General features: G+C 41.6%; 2 protein-coding genes across 4 annotated transcripts; one reads left to right on the top strand and one right to left on the bottom strand.

Moving 5' to 3' along the window:
• Positions 1 to 3,763: 3,763 nt before the first annotated feature.
• Positions 3,764 to 6,007, bottom strand: fjx1 (four-jointed box kinase 1). The gene has a single exon (XM_031569685.1). The coding sequence runs from the start codon at positions 5,213 to 5,215 to the stop codon at positions 4,028 to 4,030; it is 1,188 nt and encodes a 395-aa protein (XP_031425545.1). The 5' UTR covers positions 5,216 to 6,007; the 3' UTR covers positions 3,764 to 4,027.
• On the top strand, positions 5,071 to 14,684 carry pamr1a (peptidase domain containing associated with muscle regeneration 1a). 3 transcript variants are annotated; one of them, XM_012814781.3, is made up of 12 exons: positions 5,071 to 5,156; positions 8,700 to 8,862; positions 9,187 to 9,312; positions 9,666 to 9,780; positions 10,210 to 10,427; positions 10,764 to 10,871; positions 11,105 to 11,302; positions 11,469 to 11,654; positions 11,753 to 11,819; positions 12,010 to 12,242; positions 12,584 to 12,930; positions 13,332 to 14,684. In XM_012814781.3, the coding sequence occupies exons 2-12, from the start codon at positions 8,733 to 8,735 to the stop codon at positions 13,911 to 13,913; spliced, it is 2,310 nt and encodes a 769-aa protein (XP_012670235.2). In that variant the 5' UTR covers positions 5,071 to 5,156; positions 8,700 to 8,732; the 3' UTR covers positions 13,914 to 14,684. The 3 variants fall into 3 exon arrangements, with proteins under 3 accessions (XP_012670235.2, XP_031425544.1, XP_031425543.1); XM_031569684.2 differs by having other exon boundaries at positions 5,073 to 5,156; positions 8,686 to 8,862; XM_031569683.2 differs by lacking the exon at positions 5,071 to 5,156 and adding an exon at positions 7,436 to 7,649 and having other exon boundaries at positions 8,686 to 8,862.
• Positions 14,685 to 16,078: the final 1,394 nt, after the last annotated feature.

Raw genomic sequence — 16,078 nt, 5'->3', positions numbered from 1 at the left:
GGAATAATAGTTTCAGTCTTACAGTAACCAGAATATATTTTAGGGGACAGTGATTTCCTCTTTAACTTAGTTTTGAGTTGAGTTGAGTGTCATGTTGAGAGAGGCAATGAGGCAATACATGTATGCAACAAATACATTAAAATAATGAAACTCATCAAGACCAAGGGCCCTAATTTCATAGGGCAACGAGCATCGCAAACGGTCTTCGGGCATCAGCAATCGCGCAGAGAGAATGGGCGGGGATACCTATATTTGTTGACACAGAGCAGGGCACAATCAAGCATAAATGGGTCGAGTAATGAGTAGATGTGGCAATGAAGTCATTCTTTATCAGCCAATCAAAATGATTACACAGAGCTCAGTAATTGTTCAACAATAGAGCAATCAACAAATTTCCGGTCATGAACGGAGTGGTTTACGCCAGAGGAGACAGAGGTTCTTGTGCGAGAGGTCTGTCCGACATGAAATCATTTAGAAGTTGCATGGAAAAGACACCCCAGCATTACACTGACCCACCTATGGATGCGTTTCAGACTCTTGTTCATGTTCTGAAATCAGCTAAATGATTTTGCCAAGTTATTAAATTAGCTTTAGGTCATGAGTGGCGGACATTGCGTGTTGCCAGCCACATTGCCCTTCAATGTAATTAGGGTCCCAAGTGTCTATCTGTCTATCTGTGATTTGTGTTATTGTTACTGTAACTAAGTAAATATATATAATCTAGTTGGCTGGGAAGATCATCCTCTACATTTGAATACAAACTTGGGCTCACTGCAGAGATTGGGTTACTGACATTACCCAACATTTCTTTAGTTTGTTGGCTATAGCCAAGGGTACATATTATGCCACCAGATGACTAGCCTCGGATCAGGCCTTCCTTCAAGGTACTCCTTCTCAATACAGCCTATTGTATGCAGTAGGAGATCTGAGGGTCATGAGTTAAATTCCCTTTTATGATCTTAAGGCTTGTTTCATTTACAACTGGAACTCAACTGAAGGGTTGAAAAAAAGAGATCAAAGAAAAAAATCTGTCCACAGCATTATTGTGCAATTTCATGCCTCATCAAGGAGTGTTAGTGTGGAGGAGATCATTCTTTCATGTGGTGTTTTTGGTAATACGCTCACATCTTTCCAGCAGCAGTGTCCAAAGAAATAGTGTTTTCATAAGTAGCCTGTCAAGAAACTAGAAATGAAGGTGAAAAAACAATCCCACCCCCTGAGGAAAAACCAACTGGAAAACCGGTGACAGAAGCATGCCAAATGTCATATGACAAGGAGCATGAGCCATGCATGGAGTAGTGGGCAAAGAAGGCACCTGAGGCAGGTAGAAAGAGATCAAGAAAGAAAGGAATTGGACACGTGAATGCAAAGGGGTGAAATAACATTTAATTACATGTACAATGTATTCTTTTTGTGACATTGATATGGAAGTAATATGCAGCCTGGATGTACAGTACCTTCACTAAATTCACATTCACAGAGGCATATCTCTTCCTGTAGTTATGAATCATTAATAAGCTATTTAGTTTGAACAATTGTTTTCAAACCTGGACAGAAACAAGGACAGAATAAGGACAAATCAAGGCTAAATGTACAGAACACCACAGCACAAATATAAGGGCAACATAAGGAGGGCTACATGATTATCCAACACAAACTAAATGCTAGATCTCTGCAGAAAACACAACACAGACACGTTTTTGTACAGCAGGCTAGGCTATCCCATGACAACTCAGCTACACAAACGGTTTATAACTAGATGAGAGAAAAAGTGAAATCAGTGTCCTCTTTTGAACTTATCGGCAGATAGTTACAATCCAAGTTAGGAGTAGCCTACTTTTAATTAAACAGGGGCTGGTCGTCTAAAGATAGATAGAGCCTTGGTGATCTTCAGAGCTGTCATTAGGCATCATCTCTGCTCTCTTCAGGACTGCTAGCAGGGTTGGTTGATGCACATTGCTGCCGGTGGCTTTCATAAGGTCTGCATACTTGTTACCATGACGCTTAAGATTAAGATGTTTAAAGGTGTAGTATGGAGGATTTAGGGTGACATATTAGCAGAAATGGAATATAGTATTCACATAGGGAACGGGTCGTCTTCCACAGAAGCTGCCATGTTGCACCGCCATGTTTCTGCAGAACCCTGTACGGACAAACATTAACCACTGGCACTAGAGAGGGCCTTTCACATTTGTATGGCACCTGATGGGCACTGCAGCTTCTCCTACATGCACGGAAAGGGAGAGATATTCAGTTGGTTGCAATCTGCAGCCTCACCACTTGATGCCACTAAGTTCTACATACTGCACCTTTAAGTTGCCAGTATTAAAACGTGGTGCCTCTTCTAAATAAACTCACGCTCTCTGGCTGCAAAACCTGATTTCTTTTTTGTAAATAATCTGCCAAATCTGACAAAATACTGATATCTGTCATACATTTTTTTTCCTTTCAGATTGGCCCAAAATGTTTTGACAGCTCTGTATTTTTATTTGTCAGAAAGAACATTGGACATCGTTGAAATCACATTTTTTTAATTTGTACTTTTATTTGTGTCATGGTAGGCTAGTGGTTAGTTTTCACGATACCAAGTACGAGTACAGAGACATGGTATGGGCTGAGTACGCTTCCCAATACCAGTACTGGTAGCCTACTTCTAGAACCCATGAACACGAATGAGATAAAAATGTAGTCCGAACCGATGTAGGCCTACTTCCTCTGTCAACCATCCTGCAGGCCCTTGGGTTAAACCCCCCTTAGCCCCATTGTTAATCCGGCCCTGCCTATAATCAGATGCTGCAGGCGCCAGCAAAAGCTCAGTCTGATGGCACTGTCACTGTGAAAGCCATTGTTTGGAGCTATAGGTGTATATGTCTGGCAGGCTTTGGGCTCAGAATCAGCCTTTGCTAAAGACTGCAGTATGCTAACTAACTATATCCGATGCTAACCAGGAGTTAAAGCATGGGAAGCATGGGGTTTAGGCAGCAAAATGTAAAATTCCCTTCCAGCTAAAAATGGATAGCTGTCAATACACTTGGCATGTTTAAAACTGCATCGATATGTTTGCTAAACACTGAATTCCACTGGATTTGAACAACTAGCAATTTGCAAAGTCCCACCAATCATGGTTTTAAAAAATGCAAACATATCAAAGGAAACTCAACCACATATCCTCCTCCAAAACTACATTTTTTCCCAGAGGTAAGATGTTTACACCATATCTGTATTCAAGTGATACCAAATTAAATCTGACTACAGTTCACTGAGGGTGTCAGTCACATGCTGATGACAAGGCCTGTGGAAAATATACATAAGCAAACAAACAATCACATAGCCTTTGAAATCCTTGCTCACATGTAGTGTTCCTTGGATTTTGACAGCTTTATGTAGTCTAAATATATGAATCAGTGTGTAGTCTTACATAGAAAATAGACCTGAGGTTGTTTTAAACAGCAAAATATTGTACCTTTAGGGAGTTGTATTTATTAAGTCCTTACTTGAAGGAGGTCTTGTGATCTGATGCCTGGACTGGTTCATGTGTCTGATTGTGTCTGCTGTCAGATACATCTCAAAGTGTGGCTGTGGCCACAATAAGAACCGTAATGTTTCTCAAAGGTTTTTGACTGCTTTCGAGTCAAATTCCTCAAGATAAACTAGTGAAATATCTTTTCCAGTTTTCCAGATAGAAACTGGATTAAGCTAATAGCCATGGAGGTTTCACTAGGTAAGTTTCCAACAAGAGATCAAGTCAGAAAAAAACACATGATATGGACAACATGTCACAGGCTTGTCTTTTAATATGATTTCTATAGCTGTTTTGATCAGGATTTGTGTACAGCATCAATTTCTCAGTAAGAGAAAATTAAAATAATTAACTGAAATTCTCAAATGATCACAGAATGCATTAGTCCTCCTTACCTTCAAATCAGAGGTAATAATCACGTTTGTAGATATATATCTTACTTTTTTCATTTTAGAAAGCAAATATAGTATACAATGACCGTATTAATTGTTACATTGTGCTTTACTGTCAGACATGATATTCGTTTACAGGTAAATGTGAAATAGGTTCAGCGTGTCTTAGTTTGCACTGCTCTATATGGTGATACAACAGGTCAAGCCGATTTTGCAAGGTCTCCAAATGTTCTTCCGACAGAAATCCCAGCTCAAGTGCCAGTGGCTCACCTGCTTGATAGAGCGCAAGCAGTCGTGAACTAACGTTCCTTTGGTGCTTCAATTCGGCTATACGTTGAACAGTCCTCTTTCGGAAAATACAAACAGTCCCCAGAAGACTCCTGTGATACTGCTCCCACGAGTTTAAGACTCTGTAGCCGTGCACTAGTCCAGCTTCATTGTCTATGAATACCAAACCCCTTCTAGATTTGAGAAGATTGCTAGTGGCTCTCTCCATCATGCGCCCGTCCCACTGTAAATTGAATAGATTACTTGCAAGTCTGTCAAAATTTGCTATTAAATAATCAAATAATATGAGGTCGGTCCATTGCATCATCTCAATTAAAAACGTTGTAGTTTTATTTTTAAATGCGATTAAACACATATTGGTCGGATTTAAACCCTCTCCTCCTTTACGCAGAGCAGTCGGGATAAAAACGCTTGTTAGATTCGGTACCCATTCGGTCAGTGAAACGATTGCTTGTGTTGTCCAACGCAAAGACTCGATACTTTCACGAACAGGCATCCATTGTTTTTTTTCTGGATCCGGTTTGGATAAAACTAAGGGAGGCAAGTTGTAAATACCAAGCATCCTTGCCAAGTGATAAGACAATATCTCACCTTGAACCTGATCTGCATCTATACCATATCGCACACACGCTTTGGATCCATCCGCAAACGTCGCAAGCCCATTGGTGACCCTGCCGCATCCCGGTTCTAAATGCACTATTTGTTGGATATGTGCCCTCTCTCTCCAGACACCTATATGTTCATCATCAAACATTGAAGGCTCCAGAGTCTCCAGGTTTTCGCTCCATAGAAAGCCTTCCTGGAACTGCTCGAAAGCTTGACTTGTGGGATGAGACGCAACTCGGGAAGTTTTATAAAGCAAATGCCGTGATGATCCAGTAAGAAAATAGCCGTTGTCATATCCAGTAAGGATCTTTAAACCAAGCTGCAAGTCCAGTCCGAATGTAATGTAGAACGTAAGTATGATGCTGGACGAAACAAATATGAAAAGAAGAGTTACCTTTGATTTCCTCATGTTTGTTTGTCAACTCAGAAGCTAGTTTGATCAGATATTAAATCAGCAGCACCTGATTTATCAGATTACCACTCTCGAAAGATGAAGAAAGCTTCCCCACGCTCGCCCTCTGACACAAGCAGACACAAAGTAGCCGAGACAACAGTGTATGGTGTAAAACGGAGATAACTCACAAAAATGCCTAGAGCCATTTTTTTGCGTCAGGGATAGATGTGAGAATTACTCAAAGTTATTGAACGCTTATGTAGGGCTAGTCTGTGCTTCAGCACGTGGTCACTTGGACGTGGTGCCTTGCAGGAATGTGGTACTGTGAGGAATAGGGCATTATGGCTGTGCACTTGACAACAAAATACGTTTTCAACGAAATTGCAACATCACAATTATCAACAACATCACAATCCCAAAATGCCCCACAGGCAATAACACCAGGTAGTTACTAATTGCTTGGCATGTCAATGGTAATGCAAAATAGGTTAGTATTTACAGGCTTCTAATTTTTTGCACCTCATATATCCTCCTTCTCACCAGTCCCACTATTTTATCAAACGTGTCTTGGACGTTCAAAAATGATAGAAGTGAATATTTGATTTGACTGATTGGTGAAAGTTGTCATAGGTGAAATGCAAGAACTTAATTTAAGGTACTAGGTTATTTCTGATGTGATGCTGCTGTTCACAATGCAACTCATGAGGAAGTCTTGGCACAACAGGAATATGTTAAGTTTTAAAGTTTGACTTCTGAAACACCTTTATTTTAAAATAACTTTAACTTTAAAATAAGTTTGAAACGGGTAGAATGAAAGTGTATTTATTTGGTTTATTAAATGTGTGTTTATAAAAAAGACATATTTACAAAAAAAGTGATATTTGTGTTTCCTTGTATTTCATAGATGACTGCGATTGAAACTTCTATTTCAGATGTTTGATCATTTGAGAGTAGATGGCTTCCTCTAGTGGCAGGACACTGTACACACAAACACAGTGGTCCACAGTTGAATTCAGCCTTTACCCTTACAATTCTACACCTGCATAGAGTTTTTGGTGTTCATTAGACATTATGTACCAGAAACAAAGCCAGTTCCTTTCCTGAAGATAGTGATGTATTTGCTAAACTGATTCATTTGGTATAAAATGGAGATATTATTTTATCCACATAGATTCTGTTGCTCAAGATTTATGCTTCTAGGCTTTACAGAACGTGGTCTGTCAGGCAGCCTTGTCATTAGAGGACAACTTAATATCAGTTTACAGCTGAAATTATGAATGTCACCAGAAATGCTTTTGCTGTTTTTCTAAATACTGTCACAGGATAACATTGCAAGTCCTTTAGAGGTGAGTCACGCATTGTCTGTCCAACAATGTGGTATGTGTAATTTCACAGTATATGTACCTAATGCACCCAATACCATAATAGTCAGTCAGAAAAACACAATCCCTTTTTTCATTTGGATTCAAGGGCTGGAAAATGGAAACATTTAGTAGTTCATGGAAAATATGTGTCCACGGCATTGCAAAACAAACCAGGGAATGTGTTTCATCCATCTAGCCTATGGTTGTTCAGCAAGTGTATACTGAACAGAGCCTTTCTGGCATTCCCAGTTCGGAAATATATCGGAGTGGAAAAGTTATCAGAGCTGCATTCAGACCTGCTTTCATCACCAGTCAGTCAGAACATCAGTGAGAAGCAGATAGAACAATCCTTCTCTTAAATCAGTCACTGGGGGAGGAGTCCCAAAATGTTCCTTGTCAGGTGACTCATGAACTTCATTTCTGCATTCTCCATTAGTACTACTCATCTTTTCCCTACCAGTATAGACCGACCACTCAGCCAAATCTCATAGTTATGCCAACATTATTTACAATTATAGTTAAAAGCCTGTTTATAAATAAAGCATTTGGGAATGTAATTATGCAAAGTCATTCTCACAGATGTGGCTGTGTTAAGGGGTGGGGTTAAGGGTTTGTGTTCTAGTCTGTCTGTCAGCAGATGTTGCATCATTCCAACAGTGGAGTATGGTTTACAGAAGCCCAGCAGTCGTTAAGCAGTCTCTGCTCCCAGCACACAGAGGAAGACAGGGAATTGGAGCAGTTGAGGAAGCAGAGCAAGGAGGAAGAACTGTCATTGAGTGTGTTTGTGAGTGTGGTTGAGAGAGAGAAAGAGAGGTAGAGAGTGAGCGAGGAAGAACTGTCATTGAGTGTGTTTGTGAGTGTGGTTGAGAGAGAGAGAGAGAGAGAGAGAGAGAGAGGTAGAGAGTGAGCGAGGAAGGCATATTTTTACAGACCTCTCACCTTCCAAATTTCCAGAACAATGCATTCTTTGGTCAGACCAACAATTAGGGCATGGTTGAATCTTAATGGAAGTCAAAGAGCATTTTGGCCCTCTTTTCTTCTCCATGTTGTGCTGCTGAGTGTCTGTGAAACGGCCTGGCCAGATGGTAAGAGCTATCATCTCTTCTTGGATGTCATCTTGTAATTATTTTATTTCTAGCTCTATAAAGTGAATGTTTATTGAGAAATAATACTAACAGGGCTGTAAAACACAAGTCATGTTTGAAATACAATACAACTGTTAAAGAGTATGGATTGTGCTTTCATAGACTCATGAATTAGATTTAAGAGATGGTAAAGGCTGAAATAGACCTATCTCTTGTGAAGGGAAGGAAGTCTGTTTTAAATTGTTTCGTTTGTGTTGTTGCGCTAATGAGCACTGCTTAATCACTACTTTCCACCCCCTGATGAGGCAAAGGTTTACACCACAGATGTTGCAGGGCATGACTGTGTTTTGCTCTACAGGAATGACTATTTTCTGAGACATTCCCTGCGGCTGTTTCATCTGTCTAGCCAGCATGCAGAATCAGAGAGCCAGACAGGAGAAATCAAAGTGTCTACAGAAATCAATGCTCACTTTAAATCAAAAACCTGAATTACGAATTCATGCATCTTTCCTTAATATTATCCATTTCTCCTGAGGGGTTTTGGCAGTGATGTTTATGCACTGTGTTGTTTGGTGATAGATGCAAATAGATTGCATGTACACTGAAACTAAATGTCAATTTGACAGTTTAAATTGTTTGAAGTGAGTTGTTTTCTTAGCTGTTTAATCCAAATGATCTAGCCCATGGCTACAGCTAAATTGATTCGCATGAAATCAAATGCCTATGGTGAAAGATGGAGTAATGGAAGCAGGGATAAGCAATTTCTTTCATCCACCTGATTTGCATGCATAAGACAAGGCAAGTTGGCACTAGTCAATTATGTACATGGTTGAATATCATCAGTGTAAGACATATTTGTTCGAATCCCAATTATTCCATCTAATGTACGTTGTGGCAACAAGTTTATGAGCTGTTTACCACATTTCAAAACAAAGGTTTTTCATGTCTTTTACAGGTCGTTATCAGTTATCAATAAAGGCCTCATCAGGTGTCAGTGGTCTGTTCTGTGATCGTATTTCTCTGTCTGTCCGGTCAGTTTCCATGTTCCAGGATGACAAGTGTCCCAGTGCTGAGTGGAACATCATGTGTCGCTCGTGCTGTGAGTACGAGCAGATCCGCTGCAGGTGCCCGTCCCAGGCCACACAGGTGGGCTACGCTGTACCCTGCTGCCGCAACGCCCTGGACCAGTGTGACCCCTGCATTATACACCAAGGTGGGCAGACAGACACAGAAAGCCTTTGTGAAGATGTAGGTCAAACTTTCCATGGCTGTTACCTTAACAAGAGGCTTAATGAACATGTTGCAGCCTATCCCCAGTTCTGCACTCCTCCCCTGATGTCATCCTCCAGTGTAAATACATGCTTTTGTAAACAGAATTCAGTAAGACTAGACTGTCTCCAATCCCCCTAAATATAAACACTTCAGCCACTCTCTCTGTAGTCATATAGCAACCGTAACAAGAGACTCTTGCCAGTTATAGGCAAAACAAAGCAAATGTTCTACAACTTTACTTTTAATCCCTCTGTCGGTTTCATAGGTTGCAGTATTTTCGAGAACTGTAAGACTTGCAACAACGGGACATGGAAAGCTCAGGATGATTTCTATATCAGAAAGCAGTTCTGTACCGAGTGTCGTCAGGGATGGTCAGGTGGAGACTGCTTGAGTAAGTTTGGTTTCCCCCATGGGAATGTGCCTTTCTGAAACATATGTAAAGGTATTAAAGGTGTTGCACTTTTGCAATACGTTAATGCTCATAAAAATGTTATAAAGTAAATAACCTTCATTAAGTGAATTAAACACTCATCCTAACCATCATCTAATTATGGGAAATTGCTGTATATGTTGTGTAAACATTGTGTAATGGCATGGAATTATTGTACAACAAACAGAGGAAATCCGGAGCTCTATGTTGTATTTGCCTTTTTGATGACAAATATTTTTCTAGCTAATTACCATTCTCTCATAAGGAATACCCTCATTAATTGAACCTGCATTCATCACTTTTTTTCTGTCTAGCCTGTGGAGGTGTTATCAGAAGACCCCAAGGTCATGTGACTCTGGAGAGTTACCCCATCAATGCCCGATGTGACTGGACCATCCATGTGAGCAGAGGAGTGACTATGGACTTCAGGTGGTGAACACTAACAAAATCAACCTATTCTGGAATACTGCTGAAATGGTATACTGTAGGGATAATTCAGCTACAATCAAAGTAACGATGACTTTCTACTTACTTTTAAATGCTAGCATTGCTAACAACTAATGTAATTGTATTACTGACAAACGTAATGCTAAATACAAGCTTTTCATTGTACATGCTTGCCTCAGGTGTAGTCGAGCTCTTCAGTAGTGCCACATAGCCCAGCTAATGTAGTTCCGCACACCACATGACACTTGTATCTATAAAAGTGAAATAAACCCCCTCATATTGTTGAACAACTTGACCCTATAGTGGCAAGCCGGGATTAACTGTCCTTCTGTGTTCGTGCATACTTGATAGTGTAGGTTATATTACATGCTGAATAGTCAGTGAAACGACTTACTTTTCCACTTCATGCAGATTCACGATGCTCAACATGGAATTTGATCACAGTTGTCGGTATGATTATGTTGAGGTGAGAGATGGTGACAGCATGGACTCACGTGTTATTGGTCGATACTGTGGCAATGAAAGTCCTCCACCAATCCGAAGCTCAGGGGATTCCTTGCGCATTCGTTTTGTGTCGGATGGATACAACAACTTTGATGGCTTCTTCGCCACATTCCAGGAGTCCACTGGTGAGACGCTTTTTAATGAGTACAGTCTCTCTTTAACTGCACAGATATATTCTCTTAAATGGTTATTCAAGCTCCCACACTTCATCACCAGAGAAACAGTTTTTATGTGTTTTACTGTTTACTTTGGGTTTCGGATTGAGACATTTTGCTAGTTGATTTGAGGAAGAGGCCACTTTTGGTTCTCCTACACAGACACCCTGTCTGTGTGTGAAAGTGTTTACCTAGCCTCCCATTCTTTCATTCTTTGTCATAGATCATCACTGTAACCACCTAACATCACTGCACAATACCCCACTGTCTCATGGGTGTCCTCTGGCTTTTTATCTTCCCTCACAGCATGCAGTTCCTCTCCCTGTCTGCACGGGGGCACCTGCTTCTTGGACCCGGTTCAAACCTTCCGTTGTGCTTGCCCAGCTGACTACACGGGTCCGCAGTGTGAGACCTGTGAGTTGTGTTGCTACAAAATACCACCCAGTCATAACAGCTAAAACAACCGGGTATATCGGAGAAAATGCTATTTTATTTGCAGCGCGCTGTAGTCAACAGTGGGGCATTAAGGAAGGGCATTAAGGAAGGGTATGTCATGACTGTGGGCTTCATAAAAAGGTTGACTTTTTGAAGGGTCATGACCACAGAGCCACATTAGAGATAATAAATCACTTTATCTTTCCATTCAGCTGTTCCACATAAGAAAGTCTGTGGCATTCCTCCAAAGCCCCTGGATGGAGATTTGTCTTTGCTGTATGAACCATCTGGAAATGCACTCAGCATGGTTCAGTACTCATGCCAGAAATCGCACCGACTACAGGGCACATCACAGAGGATCTGCCTGTCAAATGGCACATGGAGTGGAGTGGAGCCCACATGTGTCAAAGGTACAGTTGGTCCACTGACAGACGACATCCCAGAGTGATATTATACATGTGGACATCCATAGCAATATGAAGTTCTTTTTGTGTGAATTTGTGTACGTGTGGAATGAGGTGTGCAGCGAAAGCCTTTCAGGAGTATATTACCCCTTCCCTCTATCCTCTATCTTAGACTCCAACAAGAGTAAGTGCCCTTCCTTACCTAAGCTCCAGCATGGCTATTATAAGACTGCTTCCCCAGAGACACCACACACTGTGGAGTTTCACTGCAAGAACTCCTTGGTACTGAGTGGAAATCCGCGAAGACGCTGCCTTGCTGACGGCACCTGGAGTGGCAAGCAGCCACGATGTGTGAAAGGTATTTTAATATCAACATTCCTCTGTCCCTTTAGGAAGATTCGCTGCATGTCTGTCATTTAAGAATATGCCTAACATTCCTCCTGAATATATTTACAGCTTGTCGTGAGCCTAAGGTGTCCAAACTTGTGAAGCAGAAGATTCTCCCACCTCATGTTGCACTGGGGTAAGGATCAGGCCAGTAGATGCCAGCTTTAGATGCAAAATTCTGTAGAAAAAAAACACAAATTCAGAATTATTATTGTTTTTATTTAATGTAGTACTCATTTTGATACATGATTTTAGTTTGTTTTAGATTTGAGTTTATTTAGTTTATTATTATAAGAGATGATATATTATTTCCTTAATGTCTCTAGGAGAAATACCACAAGCCACAGGCTGTACTCTTTGACTAACCTGAGGATACCGGGCACAGCTTCCCTAAGTGAGGACGTGGTCCCTCTGGAGCCCCTGCCTGACGGGTTCCACCCGCAGTACACTCAAATAGAGTACGAGTGTGCCTCCCCCCTCTACCAGCACTTTGGCAGTGCCCGCCGCACCTGCCTCAGGACAGGGAAGTGGAGCGGGAACCATGTTTCCTGTTCACCAGGTGAGGGCAGCACTGAGCTTAGCTCTCGAACCAGGATCACTGCAGAATCACTGGCAGCATGCATCACACTTCTAAGGGCTGGCTTTTCCATTACTAAATTGTTCATGATAAGTAAGGCTTGTCTTTGTCAAGACAGATGGTGTACTTCACAGGCCTCTATAAATTTGGTTTCGAAGCACAGTGTTGCCAGGTGTAAAGAAAGGACAAAAATGTAATCGACAATGACACTGACACTGTGTTTACGAGATGAAAAAGCAAATATGTTACGAAGGATAGAATAATGTGATTTTAAATGACTAACTGCAATCATCGGGGGCCTCTGTGTTCTCCCCACTCCCCAGTGTGTGGCAAACTGAGATCAGTCAGTCCCCAGACGCTGGCAGACACACAGTGGCCTTGGCACGTAGCCATCTACCGCCACATCCCTCGCAGCGACGGTGCCAATGCGGGGAGGACAGAGAGCGAGGAAGGCAGCTTTGGTGGGGGGAGTAGCGAGGGCAAGCCAGGCTGGCGCTGCCAGTTAACATGCAGCGGGACCTTGGTGAACCAATACAGTGTGGTGGTGGCAGCACATTGCGTGACAGAGCCTGGCACTGCCCAATACGCCCGCCCAGCGGATATAAAGGTTGCGATGGGCAAGCGCCATCTCAACGTACAGATAAACTCAGAGTCATCTGACCTCTTGCGGGTATGTGTGTGTGTGTCTAGGGGAGGGGGTCACAATCCATTAGCAAATCACAGACATAACTGACTTTTTTTTTTACAAAGAAAATAGTTAAAATGTAGTAGAAAGCATTGGACATTAGCATAATGGTCATTATTCTTATAAAATCTGATACTCCCTTATAAATGTTTATTGTTCACTGACGTGAGGCTTTGTAATGATCGAAATGTGAAATGACCCTACAGTAGTGGTGTCCAAGGTCTACTTGCATCTGATAAATCTCAAGGCACATGGCAGTCCATTAGCTCTGATCTTCTGCCAGGCAACCTGCTGGGCCATTTAGCCTTGAATTATGCCAGGCTGCCATTGTGCAATGCATAAGGAGTGCCTGTTCAGCTAGTCTCCTATCTGTTCACTGTTCACAGGTTGCTGCTGTCTTGATTCATCCAAATTACGACTCTGCTGGGCCAGACTCTGATCTGGCCGTGTTGAAGCTGCTGGACAAGGCCCGAATCAGTGAGCACATAATGCCCGTGTGTTTACCCCGACTGCAAGGAGGAGAAGTGACCGCCCAGCAGGGGTATGCAACCGACTGGTCCATGCCCGAAGAGACTGACCAACACGCAGTAGCTTCAGCTCGCACGGGGCTGATTGAGCTGAGGGATGTGCTGCAGTGTGAGAGACAGTACAGTCATAATAGGCTGTCTGTTACCATCACAGACAACATGCTGTGTGGCCACCAGCATCCCCTTAGCCCCTCACAGGTCTGCTACGCTGTCACTGGTGGAGTGCTTGTGGCTCAGTCCCCTCCCTCCCCTCCTTCCCCTCAGCGCCCCTCCGTATCATCTTTCTCAGGCGATGACAAGCGAGATAACGATGAAGGCGTATGGGAGTTAGTTGGTCTGGTGAGCTTTGGCTATGAGCAAAGGAAGTGTAGTCCAGAACTTTACACCATCTACACGCGCTTAAATAACTTTAAAGACTGGATCGAGAAGAACATGAAGTAAAGTCTTCTGTTGAACCACTATCAACAAATACGTCTGCTGCCTCTACTGCATGTTGGACCAACTGTTGTGTTGGAGCCTCTGGACATTTAGGGGTTTAAAGACACTGACGTTGTTTAGTAGTATGGTATTTCAAACAGCAGAGACCGTCTCAAACTTCCCATTAGTTCAGGATGAGTTCAGATATCGTTTTCCTACAGCACATTTTTGCAACTTTATTAGACATTTTCACTTGGAAATGAAATGCAGTCAGTCATGAAATATCAATATGAGATGGTTCTATTATTTTCTGTTCGTGCTGGTTATGGGGAAGAGATATTCTCAGACCAAACGCGTTCATGTGTCCTAGCATGTGTTGGTGTGGTGGAGCAATTAGCCAAACGTGCAGTCACTCATTGAGAAACACTTAAGGGGATTTGAAGGCTTTAGCTGCTTGCCTTCTTTGTAGAGCAGTTCCTGCAGTTCCTGCAAGTTCACAGAGTAACCCCCATGACATTCTGACGCAAGAGCACCTTGGAATGTGGGCCCCTTGTTGCTTCAGCACTGCTACATGCACGCTAAAGAGCAACTAAAATGCTTGCTTGTAAATTTACAAACAGACACTTAACCATTTAAGATGTGCATGTTTGCATTTTTAATATATAGTTACGGTATATCGTTATAGTCACGATTTAGCAGACACTCTTGTCCAACGTGACTTCCAAAACATTAGAAAAAAAAGGTAACACTTTATTTAGATAGTCCGCCCACAGAGACTTTACAGATGGTTTGTTGAATTTCAAGTTCAGTCTGTCTAATTGTTCACTGAACATCACTTTAACCAAACTCAACCCCTAACCCTAACCTTAACCATACATTGTAGTTAACAGTTTCAACAGATAGTTTGTTTATAATCTGAGCATCTGTAGATAGTCTGTAGGGCAAACAAAACTGGAAAAAAAAAAACACACCTCGCTTCTTTACTAACAACAAAGATGCATACATACTTTTACCAAGTCTTTAAACTTTTTTGGTTTCAACCCAGTGTCGCTTACCAGGGTACTCTACACATTCTATCCACATGTGACCTCAAAAAGAATGTTTCTCTTTTAATAGTATGTAACAATAATCATAACCATTAGTCAGATATTGTGGTTATTTAAGCAATTGTAGTTTTGTTATTTCAGTTAAGTTTTTTTGGGGGAAAAAGCCCTGATAGTCTATTCAGATAGAGTATTTTAACTGGTGGAAGATCCATGTAAATGGTGAATGTTTGGGAGTCCTGTCTAGCCTGATGATGTCATGTAGTTCTAAATAGAAAAGGTAAATACTTGCTAATCTTTCACTCCACCAGAGAGGATGACCCGTGGGTAGGCACTTGACTTCTCTCATTGCTCACATGTGTGTGTGTGTGGAAGGGTTGTGTGCTATGTGGGCTTGACTGCATGTAAGAGGAAGTGAAGCAAAGAAACGAAGAGTAACACAGATGAAAATTCTTGACTGTAATTAAAGAATATACATCAAGATAACTGTCATCATTTCATCAACTTTCCAACTAAGTGCAAGTGAGATGCAGTGTGTGGATTGCTAATTCACAGATTCTTCAAATCTACCGTGACTACTGCGGCCCTTGAAGAAAAAGGCTGTGCTGATTAAATCCCTTTGAGTATTGGACACCAAGGTTAGTACAAAGTTCACTGTGCAATTGTGTGCATTTGAATGGGTGTTGCATAAACCACCATTGTTAATTCCAATAGAAGGTTTTGTGGACATTGCTTTGAATGGCACAATAATTATATAGAGCAACCCATCTTTTCTGGGTTTTATCCATTGTTTGTACTAACAAACAACTTCACTTAGTCTGCTGGTCTGAGCCTTGAGTGTTGAAAAGCTTGCATGATGTGAACACTCTCAGTTCACTCAGTTAAAAAACTGGAGTTGGTTGCTCTGTAGTCTAAGCTGGTAAACCCTGCTGAATACATTAATGCAAAATGTGTTTTGGTAGTGCAGAGAAACCAGATAAATGTGTTTTGGTAGTGCAGAGAAACCAGATAGATGTGTTTTGGTAGTGCAGAGAAAGCAGATAGATGTGTTTTGGTAGTGCAGAGAAACCAGATAGATGTGTTTTGGTAGTGCAGAGAAAGCAGATAGATGTGTTTTGGTAGTGCAGAGAAACCAGATAAATGTGT

The sequence above is a fragment of the Clupea harengus genome, chromosome 6 (assembly GCF_900700415.2).
Source record: "Clupea harengus chromosome 6, Ch_v2.0.2, whole genome shotgun sequence".
NCBI lineage: Eukaryota > Metazoa > Chordata > Actinopteri > Clupeiformes > Clupeidae > Clupea > Clupea harengus.
The sequence above is the reverse complement of the archived record's forward strand: the minus strand, read 5'-3'. Positions and strand labels throughout refer to the sequence as shown.